Source organism: Carettochelys insculpta, chromosome 1, assembly GCF_033958435.1.
Source record: "Carettochelys insculpta isolate YL-2023 chromosome 1, ASM3395843v1, whole genome shotgun sequence".
In the NCBI taxonomy this organism is placed as follows: Eukaryota; Metazoa; Chordata; order Testudines; family Carettochelyidae; genus Carettochelys; species Carettochelys insculpta.
The window spans coordinates 268,678,156-268,698,990 of record NC_134137.1 but is presented as its reverse complement, the minus strand read 5'-3'; the positions used below and the strand labels follow the sequence as shown (position 1 = coordinate 268,698,990).

The 20,835-nt window shown below is 44.6% G+C and overlaps 1 protein-coding gene across 1 annotated transcript in view; it reads left to right on the top strand.

Moving 5' to 3' along the window:
- CREB3L2 (cAMP responsive element binding protein 3 like 2) overlaps positions 1-20,726 on the top strand; it is a 119,137-nt gene extending 98,411 nt beyond the window's left edge. Inside the window, exons 8-12 of the mRNA XM_075006924.1 lie at positions 1,011-1,079; positions 8,788-8,887; positions 10,583-10,709; positions 11,702-11,936; positions 14,810-20,726. Coding sequence (XP_074863025.1) covers positions 1,011-1,079; positions 8,788-8,887; positions 10,583-10,709; positions 11,702-11,936; positions 14,810-14,885 — 607 coding nt within the window. The 3' untranslated portion in view covers positions 14,886-20,726. The remainder of the gene's footprint in view (positions 1-1,010; positions 1,080-8,787; positions 8,888-10,582; positions 10,710-11,701; positions 11,937-14,809) is intronic.
- Positions 20,727-20,835: the final 109 nt, after the last annotated feature.

Here is a 20,835-nt window from a genome sequence, read left to right as displayed (position 1 = left end):
TTTGGTGATATGGTTTCTGATGGCAGCTTGGAAATGACATGTTCTTTGGTTTATTCACACTGTGAAGGTGAGACACCTGAACTCTGATCTTCCAGGGGCATCTATGGTATTAGGGACACAATATCAGAGGTGGGTTTTGCCTGAAACTCATGTCTGTCTTGTCCTTGCAGTCAGAGCTGGTGGAGCAACATTTAAAAATGAGTGGAGACCGTGTGGGTGAGGGGAGGTTGGGTTTAGTCTTTGAGAAGCCGTGGGAAGGGAGATGGGAGTGTAATTTTTGCCTCTGAGCAGTGGTAGGCTTTGGGGCCAGTTGCAGAATGAGTCTGCCCCACATTCACCCCACCACAGCATCAATCCCATGAAGTGGGCCCTGCTGTGGCTCATTGGCTCTTGCTACAATATGCAGACAGAGTCTTTCCTTGCACCTTTCTGGCCCTTGTCCTACCAAATTGCTTGCCCCAGTCTGGACTGTGGCAGGCCAAAAAGAGGTCTGATCCACCTCAACTCTGTGGCCGATGTTTGCAGTTAAATGTATGCATGTAGCAGCTGTGTTTGTTTGTCAGAGCTGTTCTGGCATGTCCATTAACCACACACCTAAGAGCGCTGGCATGTATTGTCACCTGGTCCACAGTACAGTTCCTGGAAAGAGGAGTCATCTTGGTAACTATCACACAAAGAGCACTGGATGATGTCATGGAACTAGGAGATTCTTCAGGACATCCAGCAGTGCCAAGAAGAAATAACTGTAGCTGGTACAGAATGAGCTGGACCTACACTAAGAACTCCTTCCAAACATTACAACCAGCAAGGGCCACCAATACTAGTAAAATGCCTGATGTAGTAATTGCAGGGGCTTATTCAGGTGGTGTGAGGTCAGACTTCAAGATTTTTCAAAGGTTTGCAGCTATGCTTTTTTTAACCTATTATAGCGTCTCTTTTTACCCCCTTTGTTGAAATTATAATGGGTGTCTGGCTTTAAGTTTGTCTTTCCCTCCTTGTGCCTTCTTCAGGGTTGAGTCCTGCTCAAATGAAAATAGTGAGCTGCGTAAGAAAGTGGAAGTCCTGGAGAACACAAACAGGTAAGGTTTGAAAAAGGATGACTGGAACCTGCTTCCAAAATGAAAAGTGGGAAATCTGGATAATAAGGGATCAAATACCAGAGCAGCGGAAGTGACATGAGAAATAGGTCCATCTGATCTAGTTAACAACAAAGGGGGAGAGGGAGAGGATGATAAAATTACGTTTTTAAAAATCCCCTGGCCTGGTGTTGAAGTGCTCAGTGTATGAGACCTTGGGAAAGAAGCTTAAGTCTGGGTGCTCTAGGTAGGTTGGTAAGAATGGTACGTTTTTCATGTCGCTCTTCAGCAAACTTCTGGGCTAATCTAGGAGTGATACTGCTGGCTAGAAAAGTCCATCCAGCCCTCTTCTGCTAATGGAAGACTGGTCTGATGCAAGACCTTGGAGAGGAGACAACCTAACCTGGAGTATAAGGCTGCAGGGGAACCATGACACATCACTCTAGAACCCTAAATAGTTCTTCTAGGCTTGCTACTTATCATTAGGACTACTTGACATCTTGCTAAGGTGCCTGTCACCATAGAAGCTATATCAGTTTAGCAATGCTTTAGGGTTTGAGAGAACCCATTTCTGACCCCTCTCCACTTATTTAGAAGCAGTTATCGGTGAATCCAGGGGACTAACTCAAAAGACAAACAGCTGAGGCCATTCCACAGTTTAGTTTCTAAGGAAACATCGGATAAAAGGAAGATATGTGTGGAAAAGGTGTGTTCTTCATGATTTAAAGGTTGTAAGACTTACACTCAATCTGAGCTCTCGTACTGGCAAATTTCTCTTGAGAATAGCCTGTCCCATCTGCCTATGGACCAGATGAGTCTGGTACACATAACTGTAAGGACAGGGCTGTGTGGCTGTGACATGAAGTGTGGAGGGAGGTGGCCACTGAAATAACTAATCTTAGAAGATATGGCCTAGTATCTCAAAATTGACCTAGAATTTGTCTGGCAGCCAAGGTACTGCTCATTGAGCAACATGTATTGTTTCTAATCTCTGGCTCTAATCTCTAATTTCATGGAGACAGACCCTGTCTCACTGTAATTTGCTGGAGAATGTCTCCCACACACCACACATGCATAAAGTTATCAACTGCTTGTTTGGAGCAAGCCCAAATCATTTCTTCACCTTCCTTTGCCTGTCTCCCCACTCTACCTTATGCATGAAAATGTTGGCATTGCTCTAAGATTAGACCAGGTCTTTCTCATCCAGAATCTGTTTCTGACTAGAATTGATGGCAGCTCTTTAAAAACAAGGTGCAAGAACCAGGAAACAAGCAGTTACAGACTACCCTCCCCTTAACAGCCCACTGAAACTGCTCTCACCAAGTAGCCCTTGTTCCCAGAAAAAGATATTTTACAAGTAAGCACAGCCTTGCCTAGTGCTAGCCATAGCAGGCTTTCCAAAAATCCTCCTTCTGTCATCTGTCCTTCAGGCCCATGGTTGCATCATGTAATAATGGAAGGAAGCTCTCTTTTTAATAAAACTCAGCATTTCCCCAAGGTTCTGATGCTCTTCATTCTCATCCTAACATTCAAGTGATGTTATCCCCAAGTTTTTTATACTCCAGGTATTCAGAGTTAGTTGCATAGTTTCTCCTCATCAGTGGTGCCTTTCTTGGTGGTGTTGGGCTATGGCCATCAATGGCTGCTAGCCAGAATGGGCAGAAGTGCTGTGCCTACCCTCTGTTTGTCAGAAGCTGGGAATGGGTGACAGGAGAGGGATGACTGGATGATGACCTGTCCTCTGGGACATCTGGCATTGGCCACTGTCAGAAAATTGGATACCATGCAGGATGTACCTTTGGTCTGACCCACTATGGCTGTTCTTAAGTACAGTACTCATCACTGGCAACAGCATGTAGGGTATGTACAGCTACGTGCCAGAGTGAAAAAGAGGATGTGTCCAAGCTGCGACTTGTAGCAATGTGTGTCAGTGAAAGGCTCTGTCAGTGGAGAAAGCTGACGCGGCTTGTATTTGCTGCCTCTCCCAGGCATTTATTCAATGCACCATTGTCTAAATCCTGGACTGAGGCAAGAATTACTAATTTCCTTAGGAAGTTTCTATGGTGCCCTCATCGTAGTCTCAGGGTCTTACCCAGCAGCACTTACACCTCATCATTGTGAGGGGAAATGGTAGTGTTATCCCTATGTTATAGATAGGGAACTGAGATGCAGACATTTATTTGTAGTATTGCAGCTTCCATCAAGGGCAAGGAGGACTTCTTGCGCTAGGTGCAATACGGACACAAACAAAAACAATGGTTGAGACCCTTAAGAACTTAGTCACTGCATAGGGCAAGCAAGAGCAGATGGATAGAGACAGATGGGGAAGTACAAGTGGGCTGGTATTGGTCTGCATAACAGGCGGTGGTCTCAGTACGTCACCAACCTAGCTGTTCAATTCTTTGTAGGCATCACTGGCAAAAGAGTTTTGAGGAGGGATTTGAGGGTGGATAATGAAGCGGCTTTGCTGAGGTTTGCAGGGAGAGACATTCAAGTGCATGGGTCTGCGCAGGAGCATAGTTGTTTGGAAATGTAAAACATTGGTGGCAGAAGCTGGCATGCAGAGCCAATTTGAGGCAAGCATTGACAGTGGCAAACGAGAGACAATAAGGAGGAGGGGATAGGCCACTAAGGTTTTAAAAAGGAATTAAGGGCAACAGAAGGGGTGAGAGTGAAGACAAGTAGCTCAGGTTTGAAGCGGTAGGTAAGTGGGAGCCAGTGGAGAAATTCAAAGGGAAAAGTGGTAATGACTGAAGCTATGAGCTAGGCAAACCCTCTCTGCAGCAGCATTGTGAATAGCAAGGCAAGATTGTGTTGGTCCAGACGAGAGAAAAAGATGTTGCACAAATTGAGACATGAGGATAAGTAACTTTACCAGGCATTCCATATTCACCATAGGGAAATATCGTCATCCTAAGAGGCTGAGATTTTAATTTGGGCAGAAGGATGCAGGTCCGTAGTTAAGAAGCAGATCTGTGAGTCGTTGGCATAGACATGTTAGTCAAATTTGTGTATGTGGATGAGACTACACGGAGATAAGAGGGAGGAGAAAAGAGGACCAAGGATAGAGGCTTATGGAGCCCCTCAGAAAGCTGAGAGGCAGATGAGGAGGACCCCGTGAAAAGCAGACTGAAGGAGGAATTGGGGACGTTTGAAGAGTACCAGATAGGTACAGAGTTATGGAAGTCAAGGGAGAGTGAGATTCCATTGCGATAGGCTTTGCACAAAGTAAGAGCCAGTCCTAGCACCAAAGAGCTTGAACAGACAAGACAGACAAAGGATGGGAGAGGAAACTGTACAGATGGGGAGGGGAAAATGACTGGTTTAAAGTCACAAAGGAGACCAGTGACTGAGCTGGGAATAGAATCCAGTAGCCCATGTTGCATCCTCTACAACAGCAGGCAGTCAGAGGGGAGGACACAGATATTTGTGGTTAAAGAGAATATTGGAAAAAAATAGAATTTACCTGTAATACATTATAGGAGATGTAGGGTATTTATTACGTACTATTTTCCTCGAGGAGTAATAGAAATTGAATCCTGCTTAAAATGTGCCTCACCAGAGGTATGAATTACTTTTGTGCCGTGTGTGCAAACTGCACAGGGAAAATGCAATAGCCTGGAAACTGGTTATTACAACCTCTTGGCTTATATGTAGATCAGGAATGATAGGCTTGCCAAGGAAAGCAATGATAGAAAGCAAGCTGTGCTGCTTTCCAACCTGACAACTAGAGATCACTTTGGAAGGTAGTGTTTTTATAAAGTGAAATCTGGTTGCTCTTTATTGGATGCTGAGGATAGTCCATTGAGGCCCGAATACCTCTCCCACTGAAGTCAATAGTAGAACTTCCATTGACGTCCGTGTGCAGTGTCAGGTGAGTGTGTGTGATCAGAGCCATTGCAAGAGCTGAAACAGCTCTAGAGTTGCAGAATCTCTTTGATCTGCATGATAATTCCTTCAGTGTGGATTAGTACACATATTTTAGAGTGTGCACGCACCTGAGTAATGGAGGACTTGGCTGTTTTTCACAGGGACATTTTAAATATCTTTCTTCTTTGAAATCTCTCTTTAAAACTGATGCAGCTTGAGAGCCCTGAAACAACCCCTTGGTTTTATCAGAAGTGTGTGTGTGTGTGTGTGTGTGTGTGTGTGACTGCTGAACATCTGAAGGAACGTCAGGAATGCTTTAGCAAAACATACTGCCTATGGCTGAATTTTAACAGGAGAAAATGAAATCTTGAGGCAGTGGAGATAAGGGGTTTGCACCCTGGGATTAATCTCACTCTGTCTGACACGTATCCTGGTGATATTCAATTAGAGGGTCACCTTCTGGAAGGAGGTGTGAATGTGCTTTCACGCTTTCCCTGCAAATGGAAGTGCCGTGCAGGAAAGCTGTAAAGTAATGGAGGGATTCCCTCTCCTGTCTAGTCTTCCTGGAAAATTCACTCCTACCTGTTATGGCTTATTAGTGTTTGTATACAGGTAAATTACTTTCCAAAGGGTTTCTTTAACAACTGAAGATGAGCACAATCCCAAGCTTCACCACAACCCTTCCCTGAGCAAGACCAGCTGTCCAGGAAGTGCATGAAATCTGGGTCACTGCAGGATCTCTCTCTGTTTTGGAATCAGGCACTCACACTGCTCAGAGTGCTATGTACATTCAGCAGAACAAAGCGTTTGCCGTGTGCAAGTTTTTAAATCGACAGAATTTCTCTCTCTCGTTCTTTGTTTTGTCCAAAACAAAAACAAATAAAAAATCCAACCAAACAGCAATAAAAGTTGCAGATTCTTTCCCTTTTCATGTGAACTCCCACCTTTGTCTCCTGGAGGGTGGCAAAGAAGTGGCTTTGATTCTCCACTCATGCCAGGGTGAATAGGGGGCCACTTGATTGACTTCAGAAAGGCTATTTCAGATTTTTACCAGTGTAAATGAAGCCCAGTTTAGAGATGCTTAAAGATTTATAGTTGTTTTATGTGTTGGAACTTACAAGTATTTGTTTACTTCCAGTACAAAGTACCTATATCTTGTGCAGTTAGTAAATACTTTGAGACAAATCTTACTGACCACTGCCTTGGCCGTGAAGCCCAAGATATACTGGAACTAGTGTTGCTCCACTGCTTGGCAGGAGAAAAGACAGATTTGAGGAACATAGCATCATGGAGTCCATCTCTTTGGAAGCTCTTTCCAAAGCAAGGTTTGGGCTGGACAGGGAGGGTCAGAGATGAGAAATTTTAATGGGTATGGTAATGCCACTAGGCAGAGCCACCTAGCGTTTTCTTCCTAACGCCCATCTTTGCTCCTCACTTCCCAATTGCTGCCATGCAACGAGAGCTGTTGCTACCTCAAGGCTTCTGTTTCTGTCTCAAGACTGCAATGGCAGGCCCAGAGCTGGAAGGAAACTTTCTTTTTGAAATTCCTCTGTAACCCTGGTGCACCGAGCTCAGCTGTTCTGTCTGGGTGCACAGGGAGGATTTAGTCTTCTGCCACTACAGTGATTATACTTGGTGAAGTTTGAGAATCATTGCCATGAAATGTGTATCCTGGTTTAGAAGACTGGAATAGCTAGGAATGGTGTAGATTTACCTTTCAGCAAAAGCTGATTGTGTGACTCATGCATGCTGTGTAACTGCTGTTGAATAGTTGGTGTGGCCTCTTACATCTGAATTGAACTGTGTCGCCACATAATTGCCTCAGGTTGCCTCTATAACGAAAAAGAAAAGAGGAGGATAACCACATTGCTTTATTTTATACCTAGGTGTGGAACAAACTGTATTTTCAATAGCATATAAGACACCTTTGTGAAAGGTGGGAAGGGACTGCTGGCCCAGATAAATCTGTGCTGGGAGTATTCCTTGTACTAATTTCAGACTCCACTTCTGAAGTCCTTGAAATTATTCTACCTTAATTAACAATGATCATTGATTAAAGAAAAATCCATAAGAGACAGGTGAATATATGATGAGCTGCAAAGGCACCTCTGGGCCTGTCCTACAATTGGCTTTTAATAACTTTGTTTTAAATTAATTTTTTTCCATCTGTCTTGCTCCAGCATTTTTGACATCACCGCCTTTAAAGCTGTTGTGGGTTGCCATGTGTATTTGTCATGAGGCCTAATGTTCTCTTGTAGGTGAAATGAAAGGTAGAAATAAAATACAGCTGCAAAGTTAAGATCCAGGTACAAACTTCTCCAAAGGTTTTTTGCGTGTGTTTGAGACAGGGCATTTGGTTTAGTTCAGCTCTTTTGAAAAGTATTTCTCAGAACTAGATAGGAACAATTTGGAGAGACTCAAATCAATAATAACGTGATTTAAGCAGGCTTAATATAGACCCGTAACTGTAATTTGAGATCAGTACTCAAAATCATGGTCTGTTGTCCTGGCAGCAGTTCATAACTTTAATTGCAGGTCCATGCCACACGAGAAGTTTGAATTAAGATACACAATTCCATCTATAGCAATGAGAAGTCCTGTGGCACCTTACAGATGAACAGATTTTTTGGAACATAAGTTTTTGTGGGCAAAGACCCGCTTCATCACACGCATCTGACGAAGTGGGTCTTTGCTCACGAAAGTTTAGACTCCAAAAAAAAATCTGTTAGTCTGTCAGGTGCCACAGGACTTCTTGTTGTTTTTGTGGATACAGACTAACTTGGCTACAAGGATACTTAATTCCAGATATGTAGATTACGTAGCTGGAGTCAATGTACCCTAATTCAGACTTCTGCACCATCTCCACTAAGGGAGGTCAGTGGGAACATGTGCTCCTGTTAATTTCCCTTACTCCTAACTGGGGGCGGGTGCGATTAAGTTCAATTAAGGACGCCTTTATTAGGTGCACTAAATTGAACTCTGGAAGATCAACTGCAACAGGGTTGATCTTTCCTGCAGCAAAGACATACCTAAGCAGAGAGCCCAGAGGGTAGAAAGTGCTGTCCTCGGCTGGGATTCTTACGTTTGTCCAGCATAACACAGCCTCGAGGAATTGTGGCTAAGACCTCTGAGATTGATTTTAATATGGCTATCTCGGTGTCTGTGATTTCATCAGCTCTTGGAGGATGTAAGTCTTAATAAGTAACCTTAGGAGGAAGCAACATTTAAATACTTTATTTAAAACAAAATGAGTGAGTCCATAAGTCTGAACACATTACAGATTTCAAATTTTTAAGGCATTTTATCTACAAAAGCTTTCCAGCTTATTTTAAGGGCCAGATTTTGGGAGAGGTTTGAGCGCATCTACATGGCTGGTTAGGATAATTGTGGACCTGATTCTGCACCTACTAGTCAATGTCAAAATTCTTGCTGCATTTGTGGGACAAGATCAGATTAGAGGTGCAGCTGATCATCTGTGAATGTAACAGTTTCCAGAATATAGTGTACATTAACAGTTTCAACTGGACACATATACACGGTAATCCTGCTCCTCGTCTTCTGAAAATCTGGTACTTCCTAGATGAACAAGTAAGTGCCTCAGTAACGGGAAGTAAAATAGTTGGGGAGACTCTCTGGGGAAGAATGAAATTGAGAGAGCAAAGTATTTTTGAAAGGTCTAATATGAATGTGCACTATATTTTGGAAAATTTGTGTAGCCGTCCCTAGGTGCGCCTGCTTGCAAATGTTTAGCGACGAAGGCGAAAAGTTGCATAATCGTATGGTCTGAGGTATGGACAGTTACTGGTTAATATTTATGGCTGTGTTACTCTTGATGTTCCAGAACTCTTCTGCAGCAGTTACAGAGGCTCCAAGCCATGGTTGCTGGAAAAGTGTCCCGTTCCTGTAAAGCAGCCAGCACGCAGACAGGGACCTGTCTCATGGTGAGTGACTCAGAAGTTGGGGGACCACAGTCAGCAATCACTAAAACCACTCTTCCGTGGTTGTGCTCATTTCTGTCTCGCACAGCTCCACTAAATAAATGGTAATACAGGGTCAGAAAAAGAGTTGGGAGCAACAGGAAATTTCTTGCTTGCAGATGGTAGTGTTGGGAAGTCATGAACCGTAATTTTTTTGGTCTGTGTGTGGAATAAAATTTTTACATGCACCGAGGCACGTGTGGATATGTACCAGCACTAGAAACACATACTGTTGGTGCTGGGTGCTCTGCTAATCAGCTGGGTGGCCTTTGAATCTTTCCTGGGAGCTTCCCAAGCACTCAACTTTCAGGGAACACTGGCTCATGAATACTGAGGCAGCTTACGAAACGTGAATTTTTTTGCTTAAGGGTACTCTGCCCATCCTGTTTCAGCCCATAAGGCTGAAAACTGACAGGGTGGGTAAGTGTCACTCGTCAAGAATTAGTAAGGAAACACATCTTAAAAGTCTGGATAGCTTTTGGGATTTCTGAGCCTTTTCACCACTGCTATGTGGCCATCGTAGTATCGGATCTTCCTGTCTAAAAGGTCGCCTCTCTGCCCCTAACGTGCTGCGACAGTTATGATCCTCGGAGGGCATTCCCACTTGGTATAAACGCTGGCAGAGTGCTGCTGGTGGATTGTGCTCTGTGAGGGCCCCTTTCCCTTAAAATGTGCTTAAGTCAGATCTGAGACTGCAAGAGCATAACTCTCCACGACATAGTCCACCTGTTTGACGCGTCACTGGCAGGAGAGGTCTAAGGGTGTGATATTGTCTGGTGGCAGCGGGTGGTTTGTGGGAGGTAAACTGTGTCTGGGTGTTTGTCAAGGGTGAAGGGAGAAGTGCTGTTGGGTTGTTTATTTTTGTTACCTCCTGTAATCTTCTTCTCTATTTACACATGTCACAAAAAACAAGCAGTCCTGTAGCACCTTAAAGGCGAACAAATTTATTTGTTTGGTGGTGAGCTTTTGCTCGTAAGACCCACTTCTTCCGATCTGAAAATCTGAGTTAGTCTTTAAGGTACTACAGGACAGCTTGTTTTTTTTTGTGACGTCGCAGACTAACACACTACCCCTCTGAGACGATTTAAACGTGTGTCTGGGAACGCCCAGAGCTATGGAATGGGAGCCTGTCAGTACTTAGTTCTTTTAGCTCCAAAGAACAAATTAATATATTAAAATAAAAATATTTCAGAGGTTTTAAATCTACTTCTGTCCATGTTTAATACTCATATAAACAGGGTAAAAGAACTGTTAGAAAGGCTTCACTTTTCAATTTAGCAGCCAAGTTCCTTTTATGTCACTATAGTTGCCTGATACAGGTTAAGCAACTTGAATCTTTAAATGCATGTCACACTATAGTCCAGTTAAGTTGTGCTTCTAGCCTTTCCAACTCCCAAATAAAGAACTTCAGCAGAATAAAATGTCTGTGGATCTTTAAAATAGACTCTTACGTGGAAATCTGTCTTCTTCAATGTTGAATTGTTATGCTTCTTGTGCCTTTGATTAGGGGCAGCATATATAGACTGAAAATAACCTGGAATCCATTGTTTAAAAAAAACATATAGCAGTTGTGTCTTACCATTGCTTGAATCTTAATGCCCATGTATTTGTGCTCAAAGAGAGGGATGGCTTTTATTTTTTCTTTCCTTCCTTTTGCAGGTGGTGGTGCTATGCTTTGCAGTGATTTTTGGCAGCTTCTCTCAGAGTTATGGGCTCTATCCATCTGCCACAAAGATGGTACTGCCTAGCCAGCATTCCACACCAGAGTCGTACACGGCCTCCATCGGTAAGCTAACCCAGTGCTACCATTTGTTTGATTCACTTCCTCTCTCTCCTCCCACCCCCAGCTCCCTTTATATATCTCTTATTCTTCCCCTCCCAGTAGCTGTGATGTCCGTCATTTTTCTGGTGGAGGGCTGAATGGGCATTCTCCCTTCTTCCACCTTCTTTCACAACCTGGAAAAGGGGCTTGCTGACCATCAAGAAATGTTCCTTTTCTCCCCCAATGCTTTGAGGGAGATAGCCTTGGGCTTCCATGCACCAGCCTTTTCTTGCTCCAGGGCCACATCCAAAGCAACAGTACAGCTTGATCCCTAGTCGTTCTGAGGTGTTGGCTTCTTGCCACTGTAGAAATGCAAGTGTGTGGAGTAGGTTGGAAAAGAGCAGTAGCAAGGTTCCCATGCTGTTGATGGAACAGATGAAGGAATGGAGGAAGCCAGTCTACTTGATACAACCAGTTAGGCCTCCGTGTGTCAGGCACAGATATCAGATTGGTAGCTCCCAAAAGATTGCAGGTGAGTTTGGCCTCAGGTCACTTCCAAGTGGCCAAGTATTCGACTTACCAGAATCCTCCAGCACAGCTGATATTAACAGTATCTCTGCTGGCCATGTCAGAGGCCCAGGGTTAGTAGAGCATTGAGAGGCTAGTTTTGTCCCATAACTGTTACGTTAAAATTCAGCCTGTGGCCATGGGTGCTGAGTGTTCCCACCAGAAGATATCCCTCCAGTTCAACCACAGTGGCTGGGTTTGTGGGGGAGGGTCTTGTATTATCAGTGCTCATACTGGACTTTCTGTGGGCATGAATGGAGGATGGTCAGTGCAACATATTTCCCTACCTCCCAAAATTATTAGTTTATTGCCATGGGGGGCAAAAACCTGTGCAGAGAGATTTACTGTGTTTGTATTTGGCCACTTTAAATTTCCAACATGCCCAGTATCTTTATATCTGGGCTCACTGTGTTTCTCATGTAGTTTCTGCCTTCCCTGTTTGTACGCAGTGCGGTCAAGAAGTCTGCTTATTTACGAAGAGCCCCACCAGCTGGAGGAGCAGTACAGTTCAATCTCCTTTGCCGAGCGCAGTGACTCCCGGGACAGGCGGGTGGATGCCTCCAAACACAAGTCCCTGTCTCTGGAATCTGTGCCAGGGGCACAGCAGGACAAAGTCACTCACTTCACAATAGCAAACGAAACAAGGCTAGAGAAATCAGTGTTGCTGGGGCTACAGCCGCACAGGTGAGTGCAAAGGAAGCAGGACTTGGCATGAATTGCATGGAATTCCTTGTTGCATGTTTCCTGGACCATTATTACAGTTTCTGTTGTGCAAGGTCAGGGCCCCATTGTACTAAGCACAGTATGAGCACATAACAAGAGACGGTCCCCACCCCCATCCCCGAAGAGCTTACAGTCTATAGACAAGTGGTTCCCAAACTTTTCAGCATCATGCCCCCCTTTTGATTTTTGAGAAACCCTCACGCCCCCACCTCTTCTTTACCATCATCCCACCCCTTTAACAAGAAGTTAAATTCCTAATTTAACATAAACACAAAAACTTGATATAAAAATATTATTTAAAATTAAAAATAAGCACAAATAGATTTTCTTGACCCCTTGCGGGTTCCTGGTGCAGCCCCAGCTGGCCAGCTGCCTGAGCCCCATACCGGCCTCCAGGGCTTCCCACGCCAGCCACCTGCCCACCTGAGACCTGTGCTGCCAGAGCCACTGCCTGAGCCACCTGCCCGCTCATCAGCCACCAGGGCTAGCCATCAGCCTGCCTGCCCACTGGCTGCCCGAGCCCTATGTTTCTGGGGTCAGCTGCCCACCCACCAGCTACCTGCTCCAGCCATGGGCCAGCCTCCTGCCCAACCCCAGTGCTGCCAGGGCCAGCCACCCACCTGTCATCCTGAGCCACCTGAGCCCCATGCTGCTGGGGCCAGCGGCCCGAGCTACATATTGCTGGGGCCAGCCGCCCGCCTGCCAGCCCAAGCCGCCCGAGCCCTACAAAGCCAGGGCCAGCTCTGAGGCCCACACTGCTGGGGTCAGCTGCCCAAACCCCATGAGTCCTGCAAGCCAGCTGCCCACCCAAGCCCTGCAAGCTGCCCACCCAAGCCCCTCCCCTTCCACAAAGCCATGCACTACCAGCCCCCCTGCTCCTACCCCATCCCCCTCACCCAAGTCAAGCACCCCCAGCTCCTCATCTAACCCCATCGTCATCCTCCTCCCCCGCAACCCATACTCACTCACCTTTGCAGAAGGCAGCTAGCTTCATGTGGGTCTTTGCCGGCTGCCTGCTTTTCATAGCAGCTGCACGGGGTCACCAATGTAAAATGGCAGGGGCTGAAAACTGGAAGCAAGGCCGGCTCTTTCTTGGAGTGTGGGGAATGACGGGGTGGGAGCTGGGTCACCTCATTTCCCCCCGTGGAATTTCTTCATGCCCCCCGGGGGGCATGCCCCCCCCGTTTGGGAAACCATGGTCTAGATAGATAAGACTAAGATTGGGGAAGGGAAACTGAGGCAAGGAGCAGTATAGAGACTTGTCCGAAATCACACAGCAAGTGAGTACCAAAATTAAATCTGAACCTGGGTCTCCTGATTCCCAATCTTGTTTTGTATTGAAAACTATATGCTTGGGAGGCAGTAAGCTGTGAGGTTCCTGCTGAGCCTGGTATATGTGCCTTTGATGTATACCCACTGAAGGATGATCGTCTTTGTAAGACAGTGGTGATAGTGTAGCTGATGATTAAGGCTGCTGCTCTGCCTGTCTCTATAAGAGCTCCCTACAGGACATTTAATCAATGACATCACAGCCCTACAGGAATTTTTTTAATCCATCCTGTTGTAGTTCAGGGCAGCTACATCTGTGTTTTTCTTTGCCCGTTCAGCTGATACCAATAAGGGGATTTTGATGTTTGCGGGGCCCTTTCGAAAAGGGCTCCATATAGCCGAGCCACAGGTGATCAAGAGCCAGCACTTTTGAAGTGCCACAGCTGGCAGTATGTTAATGAAGCACTGAATATTCATTTCAACACCTCATTAGTATTCTCTGATTTGGCCATTAGCATGGCCCTTTTGAAATTTTGGCCAAGTGTGGCCACAGATTAACAGTTTATTTTTGTCCTTAGCCTGTTGTTTAAAAGAGTCCTTGGAAGCTCACAGTACTTTCCAATGTTTGTATTAGTCATGCCTCCTAGACAGGTTACATACTATCCCACAGTAATACATAAACATTTGCATGTTTTAGACAAAGGGTTCCTAAGATACTTAAATTTAATTCAGTAAGGTTTTGCAGGAAATTACTATATTTGTTAGACATCCTTGTTTTTATCTGATGTGCACACACATATGTGCACATGAAGAGCATTATAAGAATAAGTTCCTGTGAGAGAAAATAGTAAAGTATCACCCAGTGGGAGACACATTTCTTAAGTGTTGAAAGCTGGGGGGAAATATGCGTTATCAAGCAATTTAAAAACATGCAGGCCATAGGGCATTGCCATTTGAGTAGCAACATGAGTGTGTGGATAGGTAAGATTTCTGACCAGGTGGATCATGAGAAACTTTCATGTTCAGCATAGCTTTGTACCCTTATTCTGGTAGTTTCTTGCAGGGCAAAGCTGGGAAGGTGGAGTATGTATTACTAGAAGGGGGTCACCTTGACAAAATTTCATGGAATTCCTCATTAAATTCTTGTCTTTAAAATAATGAGAGATTTTGCTGCTCCTCAAAAACGAAACAGTCTGGTTTGAAGAACAGGTGGGCAATGTCTTTTCATTCACTGTAGCTCTGGGTGTCTTGCCCCCAGCATACTGCTCAAAGTGTGGGTCGCTCCTCGACTTTCTGTTGTGGCAAATGGGTTTTTATTTGCATATGTCTCATAAAGGACTAGGGTGAAATGATATGCCCACCCAACCCTGCCATAGTACCTCTAACTTAGGTTGTAAGATGAAGTTCAACCCACAGCTGAAGAGATGACTAATTTGTTGTTCCAGCCAGAGAGTTTGTGGTAAACAACAGGGTCTATAATAGCAGTAGCCAGTTTCAGTGGAGTGAGTGCTTTTTTGTATGACTGCATCCAGGTGATAACATTTCTTTGTATTTAATCCTCACAGAGTCAGCTCAGAGCTGGAAGTGAATGAAACACTGAAAATAATTGAAATTGATAGACGAGTCAATGCCACTTCATAAACAAAAAAAAGAGAAAGAAAAAAGAAAAAGAGGCTTTTTCCCTCTCCATTATCTTCCCTTCTTTCCACCCAAAGTCTCACCCCTTCCTTGCCACCGTCAGTGAACCAAAGGCAAAAGAGGATGGCTGCCAACTTCTGAATTGGCTGAAGAGCCTGTGACTTTAGTCAGCAGCAGTTGTCCTCATCTGCTTTTACTGCTCTCCATGACTGGTCATACAAGAGAGGGTTGCGATCCTGAAGGCACCTTGAACCAGCAGTAGCGGTACAGCTGGTTGGTTTGTGTGTGTGCCCTACGCAAGAGGCAGAGGCATTGAATGGAGGAGCAGAATAAATATAACTCACTCGTGAACATGGCTGGTAGGTCGCTTGGGAGAAGGAATCTGAAAATGGCAAGAGATACAGTCTGACACTGCTCAGGATTTGGTCTCAGTTCCATACCAATCACTCTGGCATTGGAGCTTTATGGGGAGAGAAGTGTGTCCATGGTTCCTGTCCCTACCAGTGAGGGCAGAGAACAGACACTAGTCCTGTTGGGACAGTGGCACAGACAGGAGAGCCTGTTCAGTTCCAGTGTTCGTTTTTTCCCTCACTGCTCACTCTCTTTCCTCTCTCTTCCTGCCCCTTTATCACGCCGCGGGCCATACTTGTGCAGGATCCACGCAAAATCCAGGCAGTCTCTATGCCACCTTGTCTACGATTGCACCAATTTAACCAAATCATTTTAGAAACAGTGAGTTTAATCTGTGTGACTCCCTTGTGAGCAAATTCTTAAATAAGATTATAACTAATATATTGTATCCATTTATCTTAAGTTGTTTCCTCACTGGCATAAATTAAATTGATACAAGGGTCTCTTAAATTAAAATGAGTGTCCATGTTAGGAAAGTCCACTGATTTAATTACATTATCGCAATTTTTTGAGGTAGAAGAGGCCCCAGATTGCTTTAGTGTCTCCTGTTTACCCCACCCCTTCCCTATCTGCTCCTCCTGTTACTGCTGTAAATAGTATTTATTAGCTTTCCAAAATTTCCCTCTGGCAGCCAGAGTGGAGAGCCAGGTTCCCAAGATCGTACCAGGTATTCTTGGTTAACTTTGAAATCAAGATGGCAAAATTTGCTTTTTTTTAATAAATAAATAAATAAAGTAAGTTCCCTGCAATGATTATTAGACTGTAAGAGAACTCCCTTTCCTCCTCTCTTTTACTAAAAACGCATGGAATTAAAGCAACTGTTTAGGGGGAAAACTGTTGTGTTGTTCCATTGAGACGTGGTTCAGGTCAGTGCTGAGGGTCACCCTCTGTAGTTGTGAGTTGATACTACAAAGTTCCCTAGAGGATTCAACCAAGGTCAGATCCCCATTGTAGGCACTGTATGCACACGGTGAGACTCTCTCTGTCTGGAACCAGCCAACCTAGACAGATAAGACAGAGGAAGGAAGGGAGGGGGAATAGACACACAGGGGAAAATGCCAAGCTGAAAGTGATGCAGCTGGTCAGTGGTAGAGCCAGAAAAAGAATCCAGGTTTCCCCACTTGTCCATCCTGCTCACAAGAGCAAATTGCTTCCAAAGCACCTTGCTGATCCATCCTAGTGTGAGGATTCTCCTTCTCTCAGTATACAGAGTGCAGTAATGGTGGGGGTGCCCTTTTGGCCCACAATCATTCTTTCCACGATTCAGCCAACTTGCCTGAGATTGTTCCTGGATTTTATCTGGTTATTACAAAGGGTTACTCAGAGGTCACAGTGATGGTTTTGATCTAAAGACCTACAGCACAAAATAGTATGGCTCTTTTTGCCATTTACCAGGAAAACTCGATTAAAAATATATAACAACTTTTTTTTTAAAAAAAACACCTTTTACATATTAATAAGGAGAAAAAAATAGCATAGCCTTGTGTTGTATACCATGTACAGTAACTATTTCCTCCAGGTATTCTATGTTGTAAAAAAAAATTCAGAAAAATTGTACTGTTTTTTATATTTTAGTGTAGCCTCTGCAGTGCTTCATCCTTTCTTGTTTTCATTTTTCCCTTTTTAGTCTCCTTTCATTTTTCACTGTCTCATCTGTTTTACTATAGGCCTGATCCAAAACCTAATGATCTTAAGGGAAGAAATCCATTTGGCTTGAGTAAGCTTTGGATTAATCTCCATTGTACCATGGTCAGGAACCATGTTCCAGTTACAAAGAGTGGGACATGTGCCCCAATTCCACTAGCAGATACTGGGATTGTGTGTGTGTGTGTGAGAGAGAGAGAGAGAGAGAGACTTTCTAGGTTGAACCCCACTGGTCTGTGCAGGTGCCTTTTTTGAAAAAACGGTGGTGGCAGTGAGAGAGAAATGCCATTGTGAGCATATTCAGTTGATCTTGTCAGAGTGGGTCAGCACCACCCATAAGGCATGTCCCCTCTCCTGAAGGATCCATTACAACTGCCATGATAGCTCTCTCAGGCTCTCTGGGTTGCAGTATTGTGCATGGACACCCATCCCACAGCTGTCCCTTTGGGAGCCCTGGTCTAAGGTGCCTCCGTTAGAGCTGCATGAGGGAAAGAGGAAGGAAATGGTGGGTGTGAGAGGGGGAGTGTCTGAGCTGGTACAGGAGTGGCGTCTGCATTATTTTAACCACATGAGGTCAGCAAAGGAAAGGGGAAAATTCATGACCTGTTACATTGACCATATTGGCTATCATGGGGCATCCAAGTGTATCCAGGTAGGCATGAGTCAGTGATTAGCAAATCCTTGAAGGACCTGGTTTACAGAGCATCTCCAGGTCCCCTTGACTTTGAAAGTGCTCCTGCAAAGCAGGATGTACCTTTCTGTGTGTCTTGGGGATGATTTTATATAGCTGTGCATGGAATGGGAATGTGGAGCAGGTGGAGGCTGATCTGGCTGATCTCTCTTGTGCCCGTTACCCTACTTAATGAACAAGTGCATTCATTTCCAGTAAAGAGATACTGTTAATGTGACCATTTTTAAAAAATCTGAATTCTGTCCCTGGGTTTCTCATTAGTATTGTATGCTATTAAACAGAATTTGCCAAAACCCTTGCTAATCACCATTATAGCTGTTTGCTTTTTGCACATCACTCAGCTTCAATATACCACACCTATATGGGGATTTTATGTCTTCATCCATGTGGACTGCTGTCTGGGTCCAGCTGCTGAACTAGATGGTCTGATCCATATATGAATAATCTGGAGTACAGCAGTTCCTGTTTTCCTATGACCATACAAATAGCCTCTCTCTATAGCTGAAATATGTTTGATGCCTAAAATGATTTTTTTTGTGGGTCTCCTATACTAGTGCACTGTTTGTGTTGAAATCATTGCTGCAATGTTCCCTCTAAGCTTTTCCAGCCAGGTGCAGAATAATTTTTTTTAAAATGTCCACTGAGAGATGCGAATGCACACCACTAATGGAAACAAAAGCCTCGCTGTGGGCACTCTGAAAGTTAGGTGGGCAGCATTAGAATTTCTCCTGAGTGGCAGCCCAAGTGCACAGCTTACAGGGAACACTGTACGTTTAGGAATATTGTCCCTTCACAATCAACCATTTCCACTGAACCTGACAGGGTCTGTCTCCGGCTAATGAGACGTGTTTCTTCTGCAAGTTCTTTTTCTGGCAATCGGTCACTTGTTCATGCTGGGTGAAATTGACTCGTCGGCACAGGACCAGCACCAGTCACGCACCATTTAAGTCCCAAGAAACCCTGCAAGTTCTGTTTCAGCAGTCTGGGGGCTTACACCTTTGTGTGGTCCTCTGCACAGGCATGAATTCCACCCTGAAAGCTATCTGTGTGGAATCCTATTGCCTAACCAGTGTTTTACCACACCAATTAAAAACTAGCTTTCCCTCTATAACCTCCAGATATTTCCAGAGCTGTCAGTCTTTGATTCTAGGAATTAAGCTATGAAGGAAAGCAGGGCATTATTATTGTTAAATGGATGGAGATATATATATGGGAAGCAGGCCCAAGCAATGTGACAGTTCTAATCGTGTTAGCACTGTGTAGATGTGGGAGGGGGAGAGGAAGGTTGGTGTGCTATTTATAGTTCTAGGTTACAGTTTCACATGTGCTCTCTGTTTGTATGGCGCAGACTACTATTTTAATACAGCAGGGTTCATAGGCCAGATCTCAGCAGGCATAGCTTCCGTTTACATTGAGTGGATGTGATTTGTGCTAGCTGATGAGCTGGTCCCCTGTCACTTGGCTGGTCTTCTCAGTTCCAAAGTCCGTGCTGCCATGCCAAATGGCTTTCAGGGAGGTTTATTTTCTTAATCAAAAGAGAGAAACAAACAGAAAAAGAGTCTTCATTCAGTCCTTGCTTTCAGGTTGCAGTTATACCCCACTCAGGTTTCTGGCCCATTCCCTGTTCTGGCCAGTTCTGTTCCCTCTTGGGGGCACCAGCCTCGGGGCTGTCTCCCTCAGCTGCTGTCTCCCTTGCGCCCAGAGAGCCACCGGTGGAGTTTGCTTCACTGTGGTGTGACTTTCTCTGCACTAGAGATGGCCTGTCTCAGTCAATTCCTCCTATAGCTACCCACTAGCAGCCCTTTAAAAGTCCAGGTGTAGCTCAGCCCTCTTTAATTGGTGGCATTGTACTCACTCGCTCTGGTCCCGGGGAGCAGAGTATAGTCTGTCCAAAGGGACCAGCTACTCTGTGACAGCTCATATCTTCATCGGCAGACAAATATATATTAAAAAAAATTAACTATTCTCTCTGCTCCCAGCCCCAGTGTTCCCTCAAATTTTTTCATCCGTGTGTGGAATAAATTTTATGGGCACCAAGGCATATGTACAACACCAGTAGAAAAACATGCTTCGGGCTGTGAGCTCTCTGCTCAACAGCTGGGCAGCACCTGAATCTCTTCTGGGTGGCTGCCCAGCCGCTCAGCTTACAGGGAACACTGTCCCCTCGCCCTCCTACCTTTTTTGCTAGCCTTCCGGTGGTGAACATTGTCTAGAGACAGTTCTGGTGTAGGTCAAATAAATGAGTAATATTAATTGCCACGGCAGGAGTGATTTGTACAGTGTATTTGGGCTCTAGATTCTCGTTAGTGCCAGCAGGCCATTGTACAAAACCCACATACCAGAGAACAGAAGTGTATTTAGTATTTTTATATTCTGACTAAAATATTTCATTCTCAAAGCATGAATTAGAAAGGGAATGTTTTGCAGTTTAAAGGTGAAACAGTAGGTCTTTCCTTTGGTGACTGGGAATGAAGGAGTGTATTCTAGAGGTGCTTTGTTAAACTACTGTGTTGCCTTCATAATTATGCAGCTTTCTGTTGTTGCTGAACTTCCAGTTTATGAGTGTTAAGGATAAATGGCTTTTGGGAGTGTGGGGATAAACTGGCCACCCAGAAGTTCATTACGTACAGCAATGAATAATGTGTAAGTGTTCGGTCAGTGAGTCAACATGCATGCCCAATGATCTGAAGACCCAGCAGATACACTCTGCAAGTTCTGTCTAAGATTGTGGGTGAGATCCAGGTTAATGTTGCCTTGTGTCAGTAATAAATTGTATTTGGAGAGATCTTGGGAATGAGCCTGAAATGGGGCCTGTGTTTTGGTTTAGCTTCTGCCATCAGTCTCTTCTCTGACTTATAACCCACTTCCAACCCATCCCTCAAAGAGAGTACGATGTGGGGATATGGAGTAAGGGAAAGCTGCATTTCCAAAATTGTCTCAGAGAGGCGGGGTGGACTATTTCTGGTATGAGGGCACCTCAGAAGCAGACAGACAACTTCTAGCCAAGCCAATGACCCCCTCTCCCCACCTCACTTTTTAAATTATGTAGCCCTGGAGAACAAGTAGGCTTGCCAGCTCTGACTGAAGGTATTCCAGGAGATTTTTTTCCCTCCTCATGATGTGGTGTTAGTTTCTTAAAATATTGCATTAAAATCTCCAGGACTGCTTTCAGTAGTCACTGGGAGTTTGATGCTGATTCTGGAAGAC